The sequence below is a fragment of the Sander vitreus genome, chromosome 19, assembly GCF_031162955.1.
Source record: "Sander vitreus isolate 19-12246 chromosome 19, sanVit1, whole genome shotgun sequence".
In the NCBI taxonomy this organism is placed as follows: Eukaryota; Metazoa; Chordata; class Actinopteri; order Perciformes; family Percidae; genus Sander; species Sander vitreus.
The window spans coordinates 20,546,743-20,568,601 of NC_135873.1; the positions used below are offsets into that span (position 1 = coordinate 20,546,743).

General features: G+C 40.5%; 1 protein-coding gene across 1 annotated transcript in view; it reads left to right on the plus strand.

Moving 5' to 3' along the window:
• The window catches only part of sorcs2 (sortilin-related VPS10 domain containing receptor 2), a 353,877-nt gene extending 334,481 nt beyond the window's left edge, over nucleotides 1–19,396 (plus strand). The window contains exons 17-27 of the mRNA XM_078276317.1: nucleotides 65–184; nucleotides 2,528–2,699; nucleotides 2,780–2,966; nucleotides 5,042–5,175; nucleotides 5,866–5,989; nucleotides 9,745–9,857; nucleotides 10,080–10,202; nucleotides 11,148–11,247; nucleotides 12,266–12,368; nucleotides 16,585–16,733; nucleotides 18,016–19,396. Of these exons, the coding sequence (XP_078132443.1) occupies nucleotides 65–184; nucleotides 2,528–2,699; nucleotides 2,780–2,966; nucleotides 5,042–5,175; nucleotides 5,866–5,989; nucleotides 9,745–9,857; nucleotides 10,080–10,202; nucleotides 11,148–11,247; nucleotides 12,266–12,368; nucleotides 16,585–16,733; nucleotides 18,016–18,080 (1,390 nt within the window). The 3' untranslated portion in view covers nucleotides 18,081–19,396. The remainder of the gene's footprint in view (nucleotides 1–64; nucleotides 185–2,527; nucleotides 2,700–2,779; nucleotides 2,967–5,041; nucleotides 5,176–5,865; nucleotides 5,990–9,744; nucleotides 9,858–10,079; nucleotides 10,203–11,147; nucleotides 11,248–12,265; nucleotides 12,369–16,584; nucleotides 16,734–18,015) is intronic.
• The last annotated feature ends 2,463 nt before the right edge of the window (nucleotides 19,397–21,859 follow it).

Genomic DNA, 21,859 nt, shown 5'->3' on the forward strand with positions numbered 1-21,859 from the left:
AAAAAATAATCTAATTGTATTAATTAAATTAATTATGATGTCTGTGTTCCTGTGGTTTGTGTAGTGACTATGGTTTTGAACGTTCTCACACGGACGGCAATCACTGCTTTGCTGACTTCTGGCATGATCTAGATTCACCACCCGAAGACTGCCACCTAGGAAAAACCTACGAGTCCAGCACTGGGTCTGTGCATGTGCGCACACACACACACCCACATACAGTACAGGATGTGCTTAGCCTAGCTTAGCAAAGACTGGAAGCAGGGGGAAAACGCTAGCCTATTGCTGTCCAAAAAAATACTTGAATGAGAGGAGATTGTGTGCAATCGCATGCGAAAAGAGTTGGCAACACTGTAGTGCGCATGTCCATCATGAGGTTTTGGGCCGCACAATGCGGAAGCAGAGCAGAAGACTCCAACTCTAATTGGAATGAACGGGGCTTTGAACGCTGTATCCAGTTTTCAACCATGGGATCATCCAAAACAACATGGAGGCTGCTTTTCGAACCACAGACTGTACAGACGGCAACCTGTATTACTCCTTTCAACCTTGAAAAAGGCAGCGTTTACCAGAGACACTCTTTCTGTTCTTACCTTTCACAATAAAAACCCTAGACATATGCTACACTGTTTTCCAGAAGGAATGAAATTCACTTAGTATTTTGCTAAAAGGAAACTTAATAAACAGCTTACAGTAGCTTAGTGTTAGCTTTACCTTCGGGGAGGAGACAGGGTTGGAGTCTCTGGAGCTAATCCCCTTGACTCCACTCAGACATGGTACCAGGGGCGATTCTAGGATCAGACCTTTAGGGGGGTTAAGCCCTCAATGAGAATGTGACACAGATATAGTGCATGCAAAAGTGTTAACCCCCCCACCTGCTAAATCAGTAATTTCATTAGCCCATAATCTCTGAGCTAGCTACTGAACAACAACGTCAGCTGACGTTTATCCTCGGTCACTAACAGACAAGTTTGCAACTCTAAGCACCAAAATTCATTAAAAACATTTTTTAATATTATTATTATATTTTTTAGAGGGGCTGAGAAGAAATTTAGTCTAAAATCACCCATGCACGGTACACCTCCAGATTTTAAGAGCTTCAGCATTTATTTGTGCTCAAACTGCAGACTCTAGCTACTGTACACTTCACTTGCTATCTTCACCGCTAAACTTTAACTCTCCGCAGCCCAGATCGCTCTTTCTCGTCCGCTCACACTGCATCATCTGTCACTTTCTCTTTTTCTTCAGTAGCTGTCCCACCAACATGGTAGATGAGCTGGCGCGAATATCCGAAACCTTTATTGAAAACTGTCTGTATGAATAGTTTGATTATCGTCATTATTGTCTTGCTTTCAAGTTGTTATAACACAGATTGTCTTCGTTATTGTCAAATTGTCATAACAGACATCCCAAACAATGCTAACTCATCATTTTGAAAGTCATAATTTAAGATATAACAAGTTCTTTATTATGACAACATAATTATCAAACTTAAGAAACTATTTAGATGGTCATTAAGTGGTTGGTTTTTATATGGCTGTCATAGGACCAATATAATTGCGTCATTAATATTTTTCCTTGACCTCAAGTGAAACAATTAGACTCATAACGTTTGAGTTCACCGTCAAGTGCTTTTATAACAGTGTTATGAATAATTCCCTTGACCAGCTAATAACCAGCTAATTTTGGTTATGTTGTCTAGGTTAATGTCAAGTTGTTACAACAGAGATTGTTGTCTTCGTTAATGTGAAGTTGTCATAACACAAACATCTTAAACTGCTAACTTAGCATTAAAAGTGTCATAATTTACTGAATGACACTTAACAGTCATGAACATAGACTCCTTCATGTTCATGAGGTGTCATGTCAGTCTTATGCACACCCCTTGAAATAAAGTGTTACCAATTACATATAATGTGGTAAAAAGTGAGTTTTAGATGTGTTGCTTAGGCATCATTTTTAAACTTCAGATATAATCTGAATCTATTTACCCCAGTTAAAGGTGCTGTAGGTAGGATTGTGAAGATCCAGGACTTAGCCAAAAAATTTGAACATCAACAACTTCTCATTCCCTCCCCCCTTTCCGCTAAAGCCCAAAACGGTCTCCTAAGCCCCTCCCCCCACAAGGGAGAATGAATGCGTGTGCATGAGCAGTGATTGACACGAATTAGACACCCCCCCCCCGGCCCTGATTGGTGCATCTGAACAGGGAGCTGTGGATTTTTACAAATCGCACTCCAGGCTGTAGGTGGAGCCGGAGGAGCTGGATATTTTATTAAATGCTTACATTGCTTCATGTAGTTCTACTGGAACATAGGGTCAGTTTCAGCAAATATGACAGAAAGTTTATATAAGGCTTATCTACTGCATCTTTAAGACACATACAGTATATGAGATTGATATTGACTTTCTCATCTTACTCTCCACAAAAAAGAACACAACCCTATCTCCCAAAATGTTGAAATATTCCTTTAAATACTCTGCATACACCTTCATACTCATACATTACACACCTACTGTGTTTCAGCTACAGGAAGGTGATATCTAACATGTGTGAAGGGGGGCTAAACAAGCAGCAGAGCGCCACACAGCACAACTGCCCTCTGCTGCCTCCTAAAGGACTACAGGTCAGCATCAAAGGGCAGATGTTGGCCGTGGCGCCTGGTGATGACATCACATTCATTGTCCACCAGGAACAGGTAGGATGAAAGTTTTTTTTCTTATTTTCTTCTTTCCATTGAATTTAAATCTGCTGAAAGTCCTCATTTCTTCCTACTAGGGTGACACCAGCAGCACCAAGTACCAGGTGGACCTTGGCGATGGGGTTCGGGCTATCTACCAGAACCTAACGGTGACAGATGAGCCTATCCAGCATCGCTACAAAAATTCAGGCGTTTACAAGGTCACAGTGAAGGCTGAGAACATGGCAGGGCACGACGAGGCCACCATGTACATCCAGGTGACAGGTCGGTCTCCCAGACAGTCACTGAATGTTTTCATATGGTAATTAGACAACTGTGTATAATGTCTTTTTGGAAGGCTGCCTTTAGAGGGCAAGTCCAAGTCAAGTCTTTAAAAGGCATGTCAAAGTCTAAGTCTCAAGTCTTTTAAGAGCAACTCCAAGTTGCCATGGCCTCAGGTTTCACTGTTTCGCCAATGACACGCAACTTTACCTCTCCCCCAAGACCGTAATTGCTGCCACGCACTCCACCCTCACCACTTGTTCAACAGGCATGGATGCAAAGAAACTTTCTGAAGAAACACTTATTCATGCATTTTTAACATCCAGTCTTGACTACTTCAACAGTATCATCAATGGTACCTCAAACAAAGTCCTCAAACTCCAGTGTGTATAGGACTCCACCTGCCGCCCGCCTACTTACCAGCACCAGAGTTCCCATCAAAAAGATGTCAGTTTTTAAAAATAAGGGTTACTTATGTGTGGAAAATTTGGTGTATAAAACCTGTATAGTGGAGGTAAGAAAAAAAGAACAATTTAAGAGAATAAAGGGCATTCAAGGAGCTTAAAGTCCAAAACTCATTAAATCACCTCGTTAGTGTATTCACGGTTGTCAAACTGATATTATAACTTTTATAACCTCTTAATTACAAGTCCGAATGGTTCCACTTAACTTGAGGTCAAAGGAATTATTCATGAGACCGTTATAAAAGCACTTGACGGTAAAATCAAACATGAGTCTAATTGTTTCACTTGAGGTCAAGGAAAAATATTAATGACGCAATTATATTGGTCCTATGACAGCCATATAAAAACCAACCACTTAATGATGATAATGTGTAATAATAATGTGATGTTAACACATAAAGCTAAATAGTTTACTAAAGTTTGATAATTAGGCCTTCCATGACAGATTTTTGGCTCTGTTGTCAAGGTTAATGTCAAGTTGTCTTAACAAATACATTGACGGTTATATTATTTTGCTTAATGTTAAGTTGTCATAACAGAGATTGTTGTCTTCGTTAATGTTCGTTAATGTTAAGCTGTACAAACATCTTAAACAATGCTAACTTAGCATTAAAAGTGTCATAATTTACTGAATGACACTTAACAGTCATGAACATAGACTTCATGTTCATGAGGTGACATGTCATAGTTATGACGGTGTCATGTCAGTCTTATGCACACCCCTTGAAATAAAGTGTTACCAATTACATATAATGTGGTTAAAAAGTGAGTTTTAGATGTTGCTTAGGCATCATTTTTAAACTTCAGATATAATCTGAATCTATTACCCCAGTCCTTTCAGTCTTTAACATTTAAAACCTGTACAGTGTAGGTAAGAAAAAAAGAACAATTTAAGAGAATAAAGGGCGTTCAAGGAGGTTCAAGCTCAAATAAAATCAGGAAAGGGTCTCCGATAAAAGTATGTTTTAAGAAGGCACTTAAAGACCGTTGGCTAGTAAACACTAGTAACACGTTACACTTGGCTGCAGGTAACGTTAGCCTACCGTTAGCTAGTCAACACTAGTAACATGTTACTTGGCAGCAGGTAACGTTAACCTACCGTTAGCTAGTAAACACTAATAACACGTTACACAGCAGGTAACGTTAGCCAACCGTTACCTACAGTAGTAACTGGATTAAACAAGGTTAAAATACGGTGTAAAAGTGTGACTGTATTTCAATGTAGAGGATTCCAACACCAGGACGTTCTGCCGCTAAAGCTATGAGCTAACAGACACAAACTAGCACAATGGTCCCTGCTGTTGTCGGAGAAACAACACAGACGGGACGAATACCATCATAAAATGTGGTGTTTGACAGTCGTTGGGCTCATATCAGGAGGAGATGAGTCTGCATACAGGGACGAGGTCCACTGGCTGTTGTGGTGGTGCTCAGCCAACAACCTGATACTACGTCCTCACCCAGGATACCATCTGTTTGACTTACTGCTCTCTGGACACGGACACACATACAGTATACAATCTATAAAAAACATACCATTAGTCAATTAAAGCAGTGTGTGAATGAAAGTGTTTAATTCCTAATCTTGAACCTAAATGTTTTCTTTTCTTACAGCCCCTCTACAGGAAGTGCACCTGGAAGTGGCTCCCATTACTGGAAGAAACCATGAGGTCAATCTGACTGCCATAGTTCTTCCCACTGAGGCAAACCTGTCTGTGTTCTACTGGTGGATAGGAGACAACCTGCAGGTAAAGGACACAATCCACAAACATAACATTTACTAACATCAAATTATATTCAATCATTCTACTTTTTTTCTTTGTACCAATTCTGACTTCACTTTGGGGCAGTAAACAAGCTGAAAACACATTTCCATATCATCACCTTATAATGTTTTTCATAGCTAACATGTTAGCAAAACAGTAGATACAAAGCAACATTATTTGGAGTCATGTTTGTGTCCACCTGATGATAGCACTGTTTTTGGTCACTACCAATTTTAACTGCTAAATGTTCCACTATGGTCACAAGCTTGTTGCTAAATTTTCTGCTGTTTGCTGCTGAGCAGGTAGTGTGCAGGGCCTTTTAAGAGTTTTTCTCTAAAAACAGCTGTCTGTTGCAACTGAAAACAACACTAGAGTAGTGAGAGTGCAACTAAACAGTAAAGTTGCAGCTGGACAGCAAACAAATGAGCTCACTAAGCTCCTTATAGCCGAAGTAAGCTGCAAATTCAGTTGAAAAAGGTGTGACCTCTTTCACATTGCCACGTTTTAGCATCATCATATGACACATTGTTAGTGTAAAATATCAGTTATAGCCACTTTAATGAAGGATGATAGTTTGAGCCCAATTCCATCAGGTAATCAAGGAAGCCATTTTTTGATCCCAGACTTTTCAGACATGGTTAACAACCAACCTGTTGTGACTTTCTCCTGTAGCCTATGCTGACTCTGCAGAACAGCCTTCTGACCCGTTTCCCAGAGACAGGAGAGGTTTCAGTCACTGTCCAGGCTTCTAATGGCCGATCTATGGTGCAGGATACCAGGACAGTTCGAGTCTACGGTAACAATGAAATTTGAAAGAACAATATAGAATTGAGTCGATGAGGCAGCAAATATTGACTGAATATCCACCTTATTCTCGGGGGGGGCACTACGGTAAAAGAGGTAATTGGTGCTACTTCCGGTGAGATAGCAGAAGTAGCAGTAAGCTAGTTTTCCCATTGGCTAACCATTGTGATAACAGCCAATGGTGGTTCTTTTGGAAGTAATTCATCTTCAATTTAGCAAACACTGCTTTGTTTAACATATATTTAACCAAAGTTAATTGGCATTTTTCATGTCCTGGTGGTTCCCAAACCTTTTCTGCAGGGCCCCCCTCAAGTAATTTTTCTGTGTTTTGGGCAATACATTTTGGACATTTTCATCCACTCTTACATACAGCACTACACTCAACATGTTCTCATTAATGTTCATGTTATGCATCGGCCACACAGGATTAATATAATTACAGTTGAAGTTTACACTGTTCTGTCCTTTTTTTCCAAATATTATCAAATATATAAATTAATGGTATTAATATGAATACAATTATTAATAGGAATTAATAATTGGGCACCAACCTGGACTCAGGGACCAATACCTGAACTGTGGATACAGTCTCAAAAGAGGTTGTTCACTTAAAGTGCTCATATTATGCTTTTTGGCTTTTTACCCTTTCCTTTATTGTGTTATGTATCTTTTTTGTGTACGTTATAGCTTTACGAAGTGAAAAAGCCCAAAGTCCACCCCAAAGGGACTTACCATCTCCAACAGAAAACACTGTTCACAAACTGCTCCAAACAGCTCTGTTGTAGTCCAGCCTTTACTTCAGAGACAAACGTGGTCACTTTGTGTTACACGTTATAATGCTTGCCTAGCTGCTAGCATGGCACGCCCTCATACTCTGCTTCTGACTGGCTAATAGTCCTTACCTAGGTACTGAGCATGTGTGACTCCCAACAAAGATGTTCCAGCAGTGAGAGGTCTCACTCTGTAGCTAAAACAGAGAGCTCAACACACAGGGTGAAAAGAGGAGCTTCAGCAATGTGCAGTACAACACACATATGGTCTTTTTTGAAAATTAAACCATGTAAACCTATTCTGGTACAACCTCTAAATACAATTATGAACCTAAAAATGAGCATACTATGAGCACCAATGTCACATCAAGCTGTTAGCTGTTATTACAACACATATACACAAATAATCACAGACAACTGCTTTTCAAAGGTAGAACAGAGTTTATTTAACATTAGATATACTGATTAATAATCAATAATACTACAATCAAGGGTGTGTGTGTGCGCGCAGACAAAGCAGGGAAAAGCAAAATAGATGAGATTGTAACTGCCCACACAAGGGGAGCTAATTGGCTTTCTCCGCATTAGGGTATAACTAACAAAAACAGGTCCCAACAGTATGGGACAACACAATTATGGTAGCATATTAAGAAGACACAAACAAGTAGCAAACACTGTGGTTGACATAATTCAACACAGCAATGAACAGGACTCGGCGATTTGTATTTCACAATAAACAGTAGACAAAAGCCTTTACTTGACATCGCTTCAGGTAGCAATTAAGTGTCTTTAGACCATCTAATCTGTCCGGCAGATTCTCCGAGTTGGACAACGACAGGTCGTTCGCAACTCGGAAAGTTTAAATGGCAAGCTGGTCCTTCTGCGGCAGCAAAGAAACAGCTGAGTTGACTTAGTAAAGAAATTGAGCGATCCATATCGCTACTGCAGGCAAAATGAGATCACCGTTTTCACAGTGATCTTCTCTGGAACGTGTTATAGTCTGTTACTGTAAGTGAAGTACTGCTAAGTAAAAGTACAAATGTTTGACTGATGTCTTGTCTCCTGTAAAAAACAAAGGTAGTGCAGCACGTCAGTCTTTCATCTCCTGTGTGGCGTCTTGAGGACTACCCATGGTTTCTGTAAGTCTTGTCCAATGGGACGCCAGGTTTTGAATTCAAACCTAAAAGTACAGTGGGGCAAAAAAGTATTTAGTCAGCCACCAATTGTGCAAGTTCTCCCACTTAAAAAGATGAGAGAGGCCTGTAATTTTCATCATAGGTACACTTCAACTAAGAGAGACAAAATGAGAGAAACAAATCCAGAAAATCACATTGTAGGATTTTTTATGAATTTATTTGCAAATTCCTCGGGAAAATAAACCTACAAACAAGCGAGATTTCTGGCTCTCACAGACCTGTAACTTCTTCTTTAAGAGGCTCCTCTGTCCTCCACTCATTACCTGTATTAATGGCTCCTGTTTGAACTTGTTATCAGTATAAAAGACACCTGTCCCCAACCTCAAACAGTCACACTCCAAACTCCACTATGGCTAAGACCAAAGAGCTGTCAAAGGACACCAGAAACAAAATTGTAGACTTGCACCAGGCTGGGAAGACTGAATCTGCAATAGGTAAGCAGCTTGCTGTGAAGAAATCAACTGTGGGAGAAATTATAAGAAAATGGAAGACATACAAGACCACTAATAATCTCCCTCGATTCGGTGGCTCTACGCAAGATCTCACCCCGTGGGGTCAAAATGATCACAAGAACAGTGAGCAAAAATCCCAGAACCACACAGGGCGACCTAGTGAATGACCTGTAGAGAGCTGGGACTAAAGTAACAAAGACTACCATCAGTAACACACTACGCCACCAGGGACTCAAATCCTGCAGTGCCAAACGTGTCCCCCTGCTTAAGCCAGTACATGTCCAGGCCCGTCTGGAGTTTGCTAGAGAGCATTTGGATGATCCAGAAGAGGATTGGGAGAATGTCATATGGTCAGATGAAACCAAAATAGAACTTTTTGGTAAAAACACAACTCGTTGTGTTTGGAGGGGAAAGAATGCTGAGTTGCATCCAAAGAACACCATACCTACTGTGAAGCATGGGGGTGGAAACATCATGCTTTGGGGCTGTTTTTCTGCAAAGGGACCAGGACGACTGATCCGTGTAAAGGAAAGAATGAATGGGGCCATGTATCGTGAGATTTTGAGTGAAAACCTCCTTCCATCAGCAAGTGCATTGAAGATGAAATGTGGCTAGGTCTTTCAGCATGACAATGATCCAAAATACACCGCCTGGGCAACGAAGGAGTGGCTTCGTAAGAAGCATTTCAAGGTCCTGGAGTGGCCTAGCCAGTCTCCAGAGAGTTGAAAGTCCGTGTTGCCCAGCGACAGCCCCAAAACATCACTGCTCTAGAGGAGATCTACATGGAGGAATGGGCCAAAATACCAGCAACAGTGTGTGAAAACCTTGTGAAGACTTACAGAAAACGTTTGACGTCTGTCATTGCCAACAAAGGGTATATAACAAAGTATTGAGATGAACTTTTGTTATTGACCAAATGCTTATTTTCCACCATAATTTGCAAATAAATTCATTAAAAATCCTATAATGTGATTTTCTGGATTTTTTTTTCTCATTTTGTCTCTCATAGTTGAAGTGTACCTATGATGAAAATTACAGGCCTCTCATCTTTTTAAGTGGAAGAACTTGCACAATTGGTGGCTGACTAAATACTTTTTTGCCCCACTGTAAGACTCAGGTGTGATCTTAAGGTTTGGGTTTTTTGAGTTGTTTCTTTGTTCCAGGCTCTGTAGAGGCTGCATGGCTCGGTACCAACATTGTTTAATCTACAGCAGTCAATACCCAATATCTGTGGTCAATATCTTATTTAATGCTGCTTTAATTATTCAGTTTGAGTTTTGAGTGGTGGCTGTGATGATTGCTAACTACTCCCATTCTGTCCGATCCCAGATAACTTCCAGGTCATCCGTCTGAGTTTCAGCACAAACCTGGACCGCTTCAACCCAAACATCCCAGAGTGGAGAGAGGACATTGGCCAAATGGTCACTAAAATACTTACTAAGGTAGGAATTCAAAATGAAGTTTAAAATGATGCTTTCTTTTAGTAAGTCTTCATAATCCACTCTTAAAATAATGGACCTGGTAGAGAAAAAACATGTAATGTTTACAGTGAGATTAATAAAACAGGCAATAAATTCAAGTATAATGTAGAGTGGAAACCGATAACTTTCAACTGTATTAGTGCAGCTTTATTTTGTAACTGACTTTTAACCATCTGACCTCAGACCACAGGTGTCCCTCTGGAGTCCCTTCTTACGGTGGTGAAGCCAGGCCTCCCTACTACTGCTGACTTGTACATCCTCCCACTGTACAGCAATCCAGCCAAGAGGAGCATGTTTGTAGATAAGGTACATACATATGCAAAGAAAAGTTGATCCAGTAAATACATTTTTTCACCCTACAATTTAAAGCCTGTTTTATGCATTACGCGTCCGTGAGTGCACGAGGGTCCACGTGGCGTAAATGTCGTCATCAGAGGCATGAATAAGCTCTGCACATCTGCGTATCCACAAATTTTTTGTGGCCACGCAGACTTGTACAATATAAAGACAATCAAACGTTCATTCATTGATGGAGTTTGGGGAAAAAGAAAGTGTGTCAGCTGAAGAGAAGTGGTGCACCATGCAGGAATGTTTCTGTTTCCCCTATTGTTTCCTTGTTGAGGTGGCTTTCTGACTTTGTGAAAACTCTGCGCCAAAGTGTCTCCTTCTCCCCTCACAAACAAAGAATAGTTAAATCTCCCTAGGAGCCAAGATGAGGGCGAAGATAACAAACATGGGGATTTCTTTATCTAATATCTTGTCTAACTTTAGTGGATCATACCATATTGGTTATTGTAATTAATCTGTAGATACTCTGCTTTCAAATGAGACAAAACTTTTCTATAGATGTCAATTTTTGAACCATGTTAAAGGCCAAAATGTGGCCTGCAACAGACTAGCTAAGCTACAACAAAGATACCCACACGGTGACTCTGTCAAAGAGACATAAACGTACTTCAATTGACGGTGAAAGCTCACTATCTTTTCAGCAGAGACGCAAAGAGTCTGACAGTAGCTGCTGGTAAGCTCTGACTGCTCTGACTACCACTGAGCAGGGGACAGTCAGTCTCCTCCATGTCCCCCGACCCTGCGTGCCACACACGAAGTAGTGTTTTACATACACTGGGAGGCTGAAAGGTAGCAGAATTTGAGTGGTTAGTCTAATGTGTTTTATATGTCTGCCCAAACTGTTTTTCACGAGTATTTCTTATTTAATCTGTATTACTTAATTTCCTATTTTCTTACCCTCAGCGTATTCCAGCCATCATACAAGCCTTAAACAGCAACAATGTCAGCTTTGTGGTGCGAGGAGGTCTACAAGTGCTGGTGATGCTAGCTGACCCAAATGCAGGTACTGTATTTTGAAATGCTATTTGCATTACTTCCCATAAAAGCCTGCTTTTTAAAACAACAGTTTTGTTTATGTTTTGTAATGATACGTGCATGTCATTGATTTAGTCCAATCCAATCCAAGGTGTTATTGCTCATGACTCAACAACTACAGCAGCAGAGAATGGTGCTTTCATGAACCGTACACCCGCGACTATCTGTATGGAAGCCTGACCTTAATGGTCTTAGATTCCTGTGCCTTTTTCCTTTCCTGGGTTTCTAACAAACCAAATATATTGGTAACCAGATATAAAAAATATCTTTCTGTGCTGTGCTTTTTCATCCACCTGATCATCCTTCAATGAGTTTAAAATGGTCTGGTTTTGTGTGGGGGGTGGTGGTGTCCTTTTGTTCCTGTCATTATTGAGTCAAGATCTTCTCACAATACTTTCTATTTGTAACACTTTAAAAAACATAACACAAAAATGTGAGTACTTACTACGGAACAAGTGAGGAATAAATAAGGAATTACCTGTGGACAGCCTCTGTAGCACATGGTTAGCGTTAGCATTTTTGCAAACTGGGTCGGCAGTAGCTCATTCCATGGGGACGTGACTTGGGAACCAGAGGGCTGCTGGTTCAAGTTCCTGCACGGACGAAGTATGGCCTCGGAGAAGTGCCAGTTTACCTCCTGGGCACTGCCAATGTGCCCTTTGCGCAAGACACCAAACCCCAACTGCTCGGGGCCCCTGTCCATGTGCAGCCCCCTCGCTTTTGACGAGATCATCAGTGCCTAATAATTTATTAATATACAGTAGTATCTCCAGATCTGTTCTCTAGTAACCCATCATTATGTTCTATATAGTCCTCACATCAGTTATTCAGGAAACACTTATTATCAGGTCATTTCTGATTCATTCCTCACTCGTTCCTTAGTAACTACTCACATTTTTGTGTACCGTAACACTTTTTAAAATCTGATTTATTGTGCAAACATGATGCATTATTCATTGGTTTGTGTGTGTATATCATCACCCCAGGCTTCTATGGAGCTCCGAAAGGTCCGGGTGTTTGGGCTCTAGCAGTAATTATCCTAATCAGCATCTTCGCCACCGGCTCCTTCATCCTCTACAAGTTCAAAAGGTGAGCTATGACAAAGAGCTGTGGTGTCAGTCAGTCAGTCAGCCAGTCAGTCGATCAGCCAAGACAGATAAGGCTGGGATCCAACCGCACCTTTTCACTTATTTTAGAGACAAACCAAGTGATTTGACTCTTAAAATCAGTTATTATGCCAAAATGTCATTGGTGTCCATCTCTGATATAATAATGGTTCTTCTTTGTTTCTTCTGGCCTATGATTACATTTCCATGCCCCCAAATTCCAATGACTCCAGCCATTAAACAGATGCTATTTTGTCTTGGAAATGAGTATAGCGAATCAAATTGTTAATATAATAAGTACAGTATTTTATTCCTAATTAATTCACTTTCAATATTATAATCCCTTTTTTACAGCCCCCAATAGTTATGGAATGCCATTTTTAATTGTAATTAATACAGACATAAATACATGAGGCAATAAATATATGAATGTTTTTGTTTATTGAACATTCATTTTTCAATAAATAAATAAATGGGTTTTACTTTTATTTTAATATTTTTGTTCACTCTTTATTTCCACTTTATATATTCAAATGAAGGGGTGTGGCTAACTCACAGATTCAGACCAAAGCAACTAGTTAGGCAGGGTCATGCTCCCTCTTCATGCCTTGCTCCATCTCCCCGTCTCTCCCCACCGCTGAGACAACTTCACCGTGAAGAGAGTGGATACCAGCTCCAAAGATAGATCTGGAGTTCACAGCAGCAGGCTAGTAGCTAGCCACCAGCCCGTTGTGACCCGGTCCCAGACGCTGGGGTTTGTGCTGGCATGACCCGCTCTCCTCCTTGTGAAGCTGTCTCAGTGGCGGGGATCACACTAGCTAGTAAGCCACAGAACACTGAGATTGATTAGTCCCCAGGGGATGCAAAACTTGCGCTTGTAAAATCTTTGCACTCTCTTATTTAGTCAACAACCAGTCAAGAAACCAAGATGTTAAGCAAAAAGCGACAGACAGTTTCTCTTCTTCCATTTCTCCTCTGTTCTGTCTTTCTCCCCTGAACAAAGGTTACTGTAAAGTTAGCAAAGCTGTATGGGAGGAATTTACTTAGGCCAGACTGTGCTCCTGCTGAGTTCTTCTGTAGGCTATGACTTAAATGCTATCCGTCTGCTCATGTACAGTATATATGTGATAGAGTAATACCATATCTAATTCCTCTCTCTATTAAATAAGTTGCAGGTCAAAATAAGTACACTAATTACTGTTACTGCACTGTGTCATATCAACAGCCCAAATGTCAGGTCAAGCACAAATCAGTAAAACAGAGGTCAGTTTACTTTCACAAATAGCAGTAAAATAGAAAAAAGAAACTAATAAATAGGCATTGTTGCATACTTTATCATGTAAGCTGTTGATAAGGATCCTATTTAAAGTGGCTACTGAATTTAATAACCTGATGGCAGAAGGAATAAGATTTGGACTAATGATTAATAGCCTATATGAGGACTATATGTAGCTATGTATGAATGATTGCTTTCATTTTATTATATTTTCGCCGCCAACTAAAATAGCCCCTTTCCTTTACCTCAACTAAACATAGCTAAAGTTAAGCAATTAAAGGTCACATATTACGCTTTTCCATATTTTCTGTCATTATAATATGTTATAATGTCGGATTTCATGTTAAACCTAGCCTTCAAATAATGAGGTAAACGTATTTCAGAGAAATGCCTGTGAGCTAAAACGGATTTCCAATTGTTGTGAACGCTCCGGTTTCAGCAGTTTTTTCTACTCTCGGCTAAGTGTTACGTAACACATAGCCAGCCTTTTCCAGATGGTCATCTGCTCCAGGCAGGCAGGACTGGAGTGTTTTTTTTTTAAAGAAAGATGTAATCTTGGCTGCCAATGTTGTTAAAGTGCCCATATTATGCTCATTTTCAGGTTCATGATTGTATTTTAAGGTTGTACCAGAATAGGTTTACATGGTTTAATTTTCAAAAAACACCATATTGTTGTTGTACTGCCCCGCTCTCTTCACTGCTGCAGATCCTCTTTTCAGCTGGTCTCTGTTTTAGCTACAGAGTGAGACTTCTTTTCTTCTTCTTCTTCTGTACTATCTTTGATTGCACTCGCACATGCTCAGTAGCTCAGATGTAGATCATGTCAGCTAGCTAGCTTCATAGACAGTAAAAGAGGCTGTTTCTCCACCTTCAGTCAGTTACAAGGCAGGATTAGCTGGGAGGGCGCACATGGAAGTTGTTCTTTTGGAGATTATGGTGAACTTGTGTGTGTTGTAGCAGTGCTTTGCTATTGAGAACGAGGTAGCATGCTAGCGTTAGCATTAGCGTTAGCATGCTAACGCTACGAGCTAACGGTTGCTGTTAGCCAGCACGGCTTGTGATGTCACAAGCCGTGCTGATTTTGAACAGCTCAGCCAGAGACTGAAGGCAGGACACATTCAGAAACCGTATCTCACTCAGAACAGCATGGATGGGTTTTTTTCAAAGTTGGTATGTGTGTGGAAGCACCAGAGACACAAAAGAACACCCCAAATCCCAGAAAAAGTGTTTTTTTCATAATATGAGCACTTTAAATTGTCCCCAATTCCGGGTCATATTAGTCTTCGAACATTTCTGGTTATGTATTATCTGCGATTTTTGACTGTAGAAAGTGCTGCTATTTTTATTTGTGTCCACTGCTATCCAAAGTAGCTGTGTGCTAATGCCAGAGATCTGTAATCTTTACTGCCAATGTTGTTAATTTCTCCCTGATTTCCGGTCGCATTACTGCTGAATATGTCCGGTTGGGAAGTATATGGTTCGAAAGCCTTATCTGCAAGTTTTTAAGGTAGAAAGTGCTGCTATATTCTATTACAATCTAATGTTAGCTGCATGCTAATGCCAGATGGCGCCAATGTTGGTCCTTTTTCCCCAGTTTTAGGTCACATCACTGTCCAGTTGTTTAGTATTTGGTTTAGAAGCCTTTATTGGGGATTTTTCACAGTACAAAGTCCTGCTATATACTTACATTCCAGGAGATGCCAGAAAACACGCTGGCCAATCAGAGCAGACTGGGCTTTTTCGGGAGAGACAGGCGCTACAACAGAGCAGCTTAGAAAGAGGGTGAATACAGGAGCAGCAGCAATGGGCAATATGAGAAAAATACATGTAAACATGTTCTAGTACAAACACAAAATACAAGTATGAACCTGAAAATGCTATGTAACAACAACTTACAATTTCACTTTGGATCACTCATTTCATTGAACCAATCTTCCTTTCAAAGATTTGTGATGAGACAAGTTAAATTAACATAGTGAGTGATACAGAGTACACTGTAAAAATAAAAAATAAATCTAATTATTTTTCTTATTATTGAGGGGGGGAGGAACATTACAGGGTAGCTTCAGCCCCCCTTAAATAGGCCTAACAACGTCCATGGCTGGGAACCAGATGAATCTGCCGAGCAGTTGAGTTTAAAAGCATCAACAGTGAGCTGGGATGAAACTAAAGATCTTAAAATATCCTCATTGCATCAAGATGATAAATACATAGGTTGTGGGAGTAGATGATATTAATATGATTTTCTATTACTTTATATTATATAACATGATAGTGGATTTTCTGAAAATTCAATTAAGGTCAGAAAAACAACTCATTTTTACTATTGGGCCCATATGGGCAAAACAACCAGCACAAGCAGTATTCCGACAGTTGAGTAAATGTACTTACCTTGAAACTAATTTGTCCCGTATGGTATTTCGTTGCTAAGCACAGACTGCACGGTGCACAGGTGGTAGGAGGGGAACAAAGAGACGGGACGTTCATTCAAATGAGGCAGCTCAAAGAAGTTGTGAAAATGTCCCCCTACTGCTAGTCTGGTAATTTTATCAAGAGCAAAAAAGAAATGAGTAAAACTCAATATCCATTCTGATAATTCCTCATTATTATATGCCCCTTTTCACTTTTCATTTCATCATGGCCTTTTTCCCCATTCTACCTTTAATTCATGGCAGGTTATATTTCATCATGTCACATTGTTAGCAGTGTTAGCTTGCTCCTCCTGTCTCTTTTTGATCGTTCTCTCTGGAACAGCTTTTAAATCAAAACGCAGCACCTCCTCGTGTCCTGAATACAAACGTCCAACAAAAAGTCACTTGAAATAAAACATGCACTGCAAAACTAAGGCCAAATCTTACGAAAACAACAAATCCCACAGTCCTTGGTTTAGGACTGAGGATGCCTATCCCCCACTGTTTTTCAGGAAGCTCCCAGGCAGCCGCAATGTCTATGCTCAGATGCACAATGAGAAGGAGCAGGAGATGACCAGCCCCGTCAATCACAGTGAGGACACCCAGCACATCATCCAGGGGGAGGAGTTCATCGATGATGACCTGGACTCGCAGACTCTAGGTAACGCAGGAGGTAGCCCCGCCTTCCGTTCCCTTGTAAGGACTACCACTAACCACTGCTACTAAAACCCAAGCCACTAACATCTGCAGCTTACACACACCAAGGTACTGGAGGACTTCCCTTTTGTATTCCTTATTACTGGTATTGCTAAAACCCTTACTGTAAACTGTAACGTCAGATAACTGTTAACTGTAAGTGTATCTGTAATTCAATGCTGCAACAAAGACTACATGATGCCTAAAAACAGCAGGCGAACAAATGAACATTTGCTTAAATACAAGCTTGTTTAGTGACAGTATGTGAGCACACAGCCAGAGCCACTGAGCAGCAGATGTTCTAAGATGCTTTGGTATCCTTGCTGTGTCGGGAAAGCAGCAGGCTTGAATAGTTATAGTGAATAGAGTTTAATTTGTATGGAATCTGAATGAGCCAAGTGGAATGGATTTACGGAAGCAGCAGCAAGGCTGTAGCTGAAATGCAGAATTAACTTCAATTGACAGTTTTCAATCTCATTAATTCTCAATGGCTTTGGTACAATCGTTGGATAACTATTAAACTTTGTCAAACTATATGACTATTTATTGTGCGAACATAAAGAGTCATATAGTTGTTTACATGAATATAGTCATTTATAATTGCTTTGGCACAAAATGCATTTAGTAAGCCTTGCAGATCAAAATAGTTTGCATTCAAATGTAAAATCTCATTTTGTAAATCTCTACATGCAAAATAGACAATCACAATAACTTGTCACATATATATTAGATACATAATAGCTATGAGGTATTGTGAGGATTGTACTCAGAATTTTGACAATTGTAAGTTTGATTCAGTAAATGTGCCAAATTGATTGAGGAAAAACTGTATTAGGACATTTCTCAAGTGTAATGGATTTGACTGACAGCGCTCTGATAAAGTAGAGACGGCTCCAATATCATTGGTCTTAGAGAGTGGGTGGGTCTTGTCCCAGGTGGTTCCGACGCCCATGATTTAGTTATTTATATTCATGACGAATAAGTAAATTCTTAGTACACCCGTACATCGTTATGTATTGTCATACTAATGAAAGTAACACAATTATTTGTATGTAGAAAATCACAGGTTATGGGTGGTTGCTTTCCTGTATGCCATGTTGTATCTACCACTATTTCACTTGAGTATGACCAACATTTAAAGTGTTAGGTCAAATGTAAAACATGTCCCTCCACTGTGTGTCATGATCTGGACTTCACATTGCTAATTGTTTGCCTGTGTCCTGTCTCTTCTTCCCTCTTTTTGCCAGGCAACCATTCGGGTGTGGTCCTGAGCATCAACTCCAGAGAACTACACAGTTACCTAACAAGCTGATGGCTGCCACAGCAATGCTAACGAGCTAGCCTAGCTGGTTAACGAGCACAGGGACTCCACTTGGACTTCCTCCTTCTCTCTCCTCTCCTTTTTCTTCTCCTCTTCCTCGGATACTTAACCTCCACACCTTGGCCTCCTCAACCCTTAACCTCCAGCTTCGGTGATTTTCTTGTTTTTCTTTGGGGGTTTTTTTGGCGGGGGGGGGTAGGATGAAGATCTTGATGGCATCATACCAAGGACATCTGTGCTGTGAAAAAGAAAATCAGTTTGTACTCAAAATTAGCATGACTGACTGCAATGGTTTCCAGTCATTTTCAGTCAGACAGTTGAAGAGACTGTCTCTTGGTGACCAAAGACAGGTGCGCTAACATGATTCCCAAGCATTAAGATAAAGAAGTCTAATTAAAGGCAAAACATTGTTACTCCTCCCCCCTCGTTTTATTTTCTCTTTGCTTCCCACAAATAGTAGACCCACTCTCTTCACAGGCAATAATGGATCGTAGGATATGATAGCCCTTGTGAATTTGCATATGACTAGTGTATGTATGCATACACAAGAGGGCGTAGTTGCACTTTCCTAAATTCACACTCACAGGTACTTGGAGCGCTCAGCTTCTTTGGACTATATTTAGTATGTCCACAAAGCATTGTTCCTTTTTCAAAATCTTGCAACCTTGTTTATAGCTCACACATTTACAGAAGTTGTTGTGTGGTGTTTAAAATAAGCACCACCTTTGTAGGAGCTCATTGTCTGTCCCATGGTGCCTACAACGGCAGACAATAATATCTGCTTGGTGACATTACACATTGTTGGCTTTATTTATTTCTTATAACAGTATGCCCCTTCCTCCCCACACTTTCTGGGTCAGAGGTCAAAGCGGACTTGTTCCCCTGGAGACAGAGCTCTGTCATGGAGGGAAGGTGTAGTTTATGTATTTTACTGTATCAGCCTATATTAGGCATAGCCCACGGTGAAATCATGTCTCCTTAAAGGTTTGGTTTGTTGTATGTAAATGTGTAAATATAAACAATCTCCACTTTGTACATATTCCCTTTGACATGTGTGTGAGTGTTTTACACTTGTACCAAAATACACAGCAACTAGTTTTGGAGCGACTCTTCACTTAGTTTTCATTAGTTTGAAAGATTCTCACTGTTCCCAGTTTCCTCATTGTCATTACCTGCTTCACATGTATCCATTTTCAATACTTCCAGTGTAATCTCATGAGCAAGATCATTTTATGATATCCATTGTTAACTGGGATCATTTTCTCGTCTTATAAAGATACTCACAACTACACAGTGACAACTATGTATATCGATATTTTTTGATACAGTTTTTTCTCTGTCCGTGTAAACACTGGTTATTGTTTTCTCTTGCCTTTGGCTGAAGTCTTTTTGTTTCTTTGTATTAATGATGTAAACAGTGCTGTCGACACATACTAAACAGCAACTGAACAGGTCTACAGACTCTGAATCAAAATGTCTTTGGATAAAAGGCCTTTACAGACTTCCAATGCTACCATTACCACCGAGATCACATTTGCCTTGTATTTGATACAAACAGCAGCTCACATTCACTCATCCTAATTCACACCTTGATTCATCTTTTGTAGATATTCTGCTCATGTTTAACTTGTTCTTAGTTTTTCTAGTGATGTGTCGTCATGTATCAGTGCCCCTAACCTTAACAAAGGGGAAAGTAGGACATTTGATATTCCAATATAATAATGGAGTTTCACACCTGATGGCACAACCATGTAATTTCGACCACACCAATTTTCTTTTATTTTCCTCTTTCTGCAGGGTTTGATTTTGCTTTTAAAAACAAATGTGTGTCCTCAGCAGGACGCCCACTGCCCATACACCTGCATCCTGGAATAAATCACTCCCACAACTTAAGTCTGTTGGTTTTATCTGATGGCTTTAAATTAGGGATGTAACGATGTATCATGAATCGGTAAAAAATCGATTCCACTGTGTAAAGATTATAACTGGTTGAGATGAAAAATGAATCGCGATACAATTTTTAAACAGCTAGGGTGTGATGCTAGTTAACCTACAGCAGGTAACTTTAGCCTACCGTTAGCTGGCGTAAACACAGTTAAAATGCTGACTGCTCAACGGTGTAAAGTGTTACTGTCCAAGTTGGGCCAACGGTGAGCGCCGGTCGCCCTAGTTTGTGCGGTATGTTCTGTATGGAATGCCAAAAGGCTCACAATACGTCACAATTCCAATGGCGTTTAAAACGCCGTTCTGAGCGCCACCTGGCATTTAATAAACGCCACCACACGTCTAATAAACACCACCAGGCATTTTCATAATCGTTTGTTATTAAAGTTGATTATCAAAACGCCACCAGGGGGTTATTGCACAAAAGCTGAATTTATAAATCCAGGATAACTGATAAAGCGAGGCTTGACCTAGTGCATCCTGGCTTGGTGTGTTTCACGAAGGCCAAGCCAGGCTGAGGAGGAGAGACTAGGTCAAGTCGGGCTGACAATCGCAAACATGGACAAAACAAGAGCTGCATATTTCACTCAGGAGGAGCAGACAATAATCCTACAAACTTATCAGGAATTTAAACACAATACAGGCTAAAAGCAACACAGTCGCTGCTGCCAAAGCAAGGAGGGAAAGCTGGCAGAAAATAGCAGACGCTGTAAATGCGTAAGTTACATGACTGACTGATGTTGCTGTATTATTTTAGTTGCAACCCTGGCAGTGACAATTGTTTGATTGTGGGAGCAAATAAAAATTAAATATAAAAACATAATTCAAACCGGTAAGTAGCAATAGCAATACTTGCACATATTTTAAGGCCAATAAGTACAAGGCTGACAGTCCCTTTTGTAGGATATTGGTATACAAAGGGCCTATAGAACAATGAAATTGCAGCCAACAGGAAGAAAAATGAGGCAAAGAAGACTGGAGGGGGCCCTCCTCCACAGGACTTCAGTCCTGCTGAGGAGCTGGCCCTCTCCAGCAATCAGGGTCGTCCCCTGGTGGAAGGGGGCATTTCTTCTGACCGTGGTGGGAGCAGCTCACAGACCCAGGCATATGTACAGGGTGTGTATCAAGTAATCTATGTGACCATGTTCATTCAACAATTCTTTATGAATATTGTAGGAGTGAAATGTATTACTGTGCTCTGCAGTGACAGGAGATACAGTGGTGTTGCTGCCACCACCACCACCCACTGTCGTCCCACTGTGCCATACAGAGGTAACAGTGAAACTAATAGTCATACACCAGTATGTATGCCATATGTGGTTGCTGAATATTGATCAAATAGGCCATTTATTTCCTCAGGTGGAGGTCCTAGATGATGAAACTGTGTCTGCCTGCTCAGAGAGCGCTTTGGGGGTACACTTGAATATTTTTACCACTTGCAACACAGATGGTGAGTGTGTGTGAATGTGTGGCTGTGATTGAAGTGTCTGTAATGACTTGCTAATGGTGGTCGTCTGAACATGAGACACAAGTCCTTAAAGTGCTCATTTCAAATATGACTCAATTGATTAAATTGCTATGGTGTTAAACTCAGCAGCAACAGGAAGAGGAACATATCCCACCCCCTGAGCTTAGGGCCACCACTTCAAGGCCAAGACAAAGAGAGGTGGTAAGCAATGGACCTTGAAACACAGTAGTCAAATGGACACCTTCAACTTCCTCCAAGTGTGCCTTGCAAAGGACAATGTTCTTTTATTTGTTTCAGGTTGGAGCAGACAATGTGAGGGCCCTGTATAAAAGAACCCTGGAGCTGGATATAGAGTACA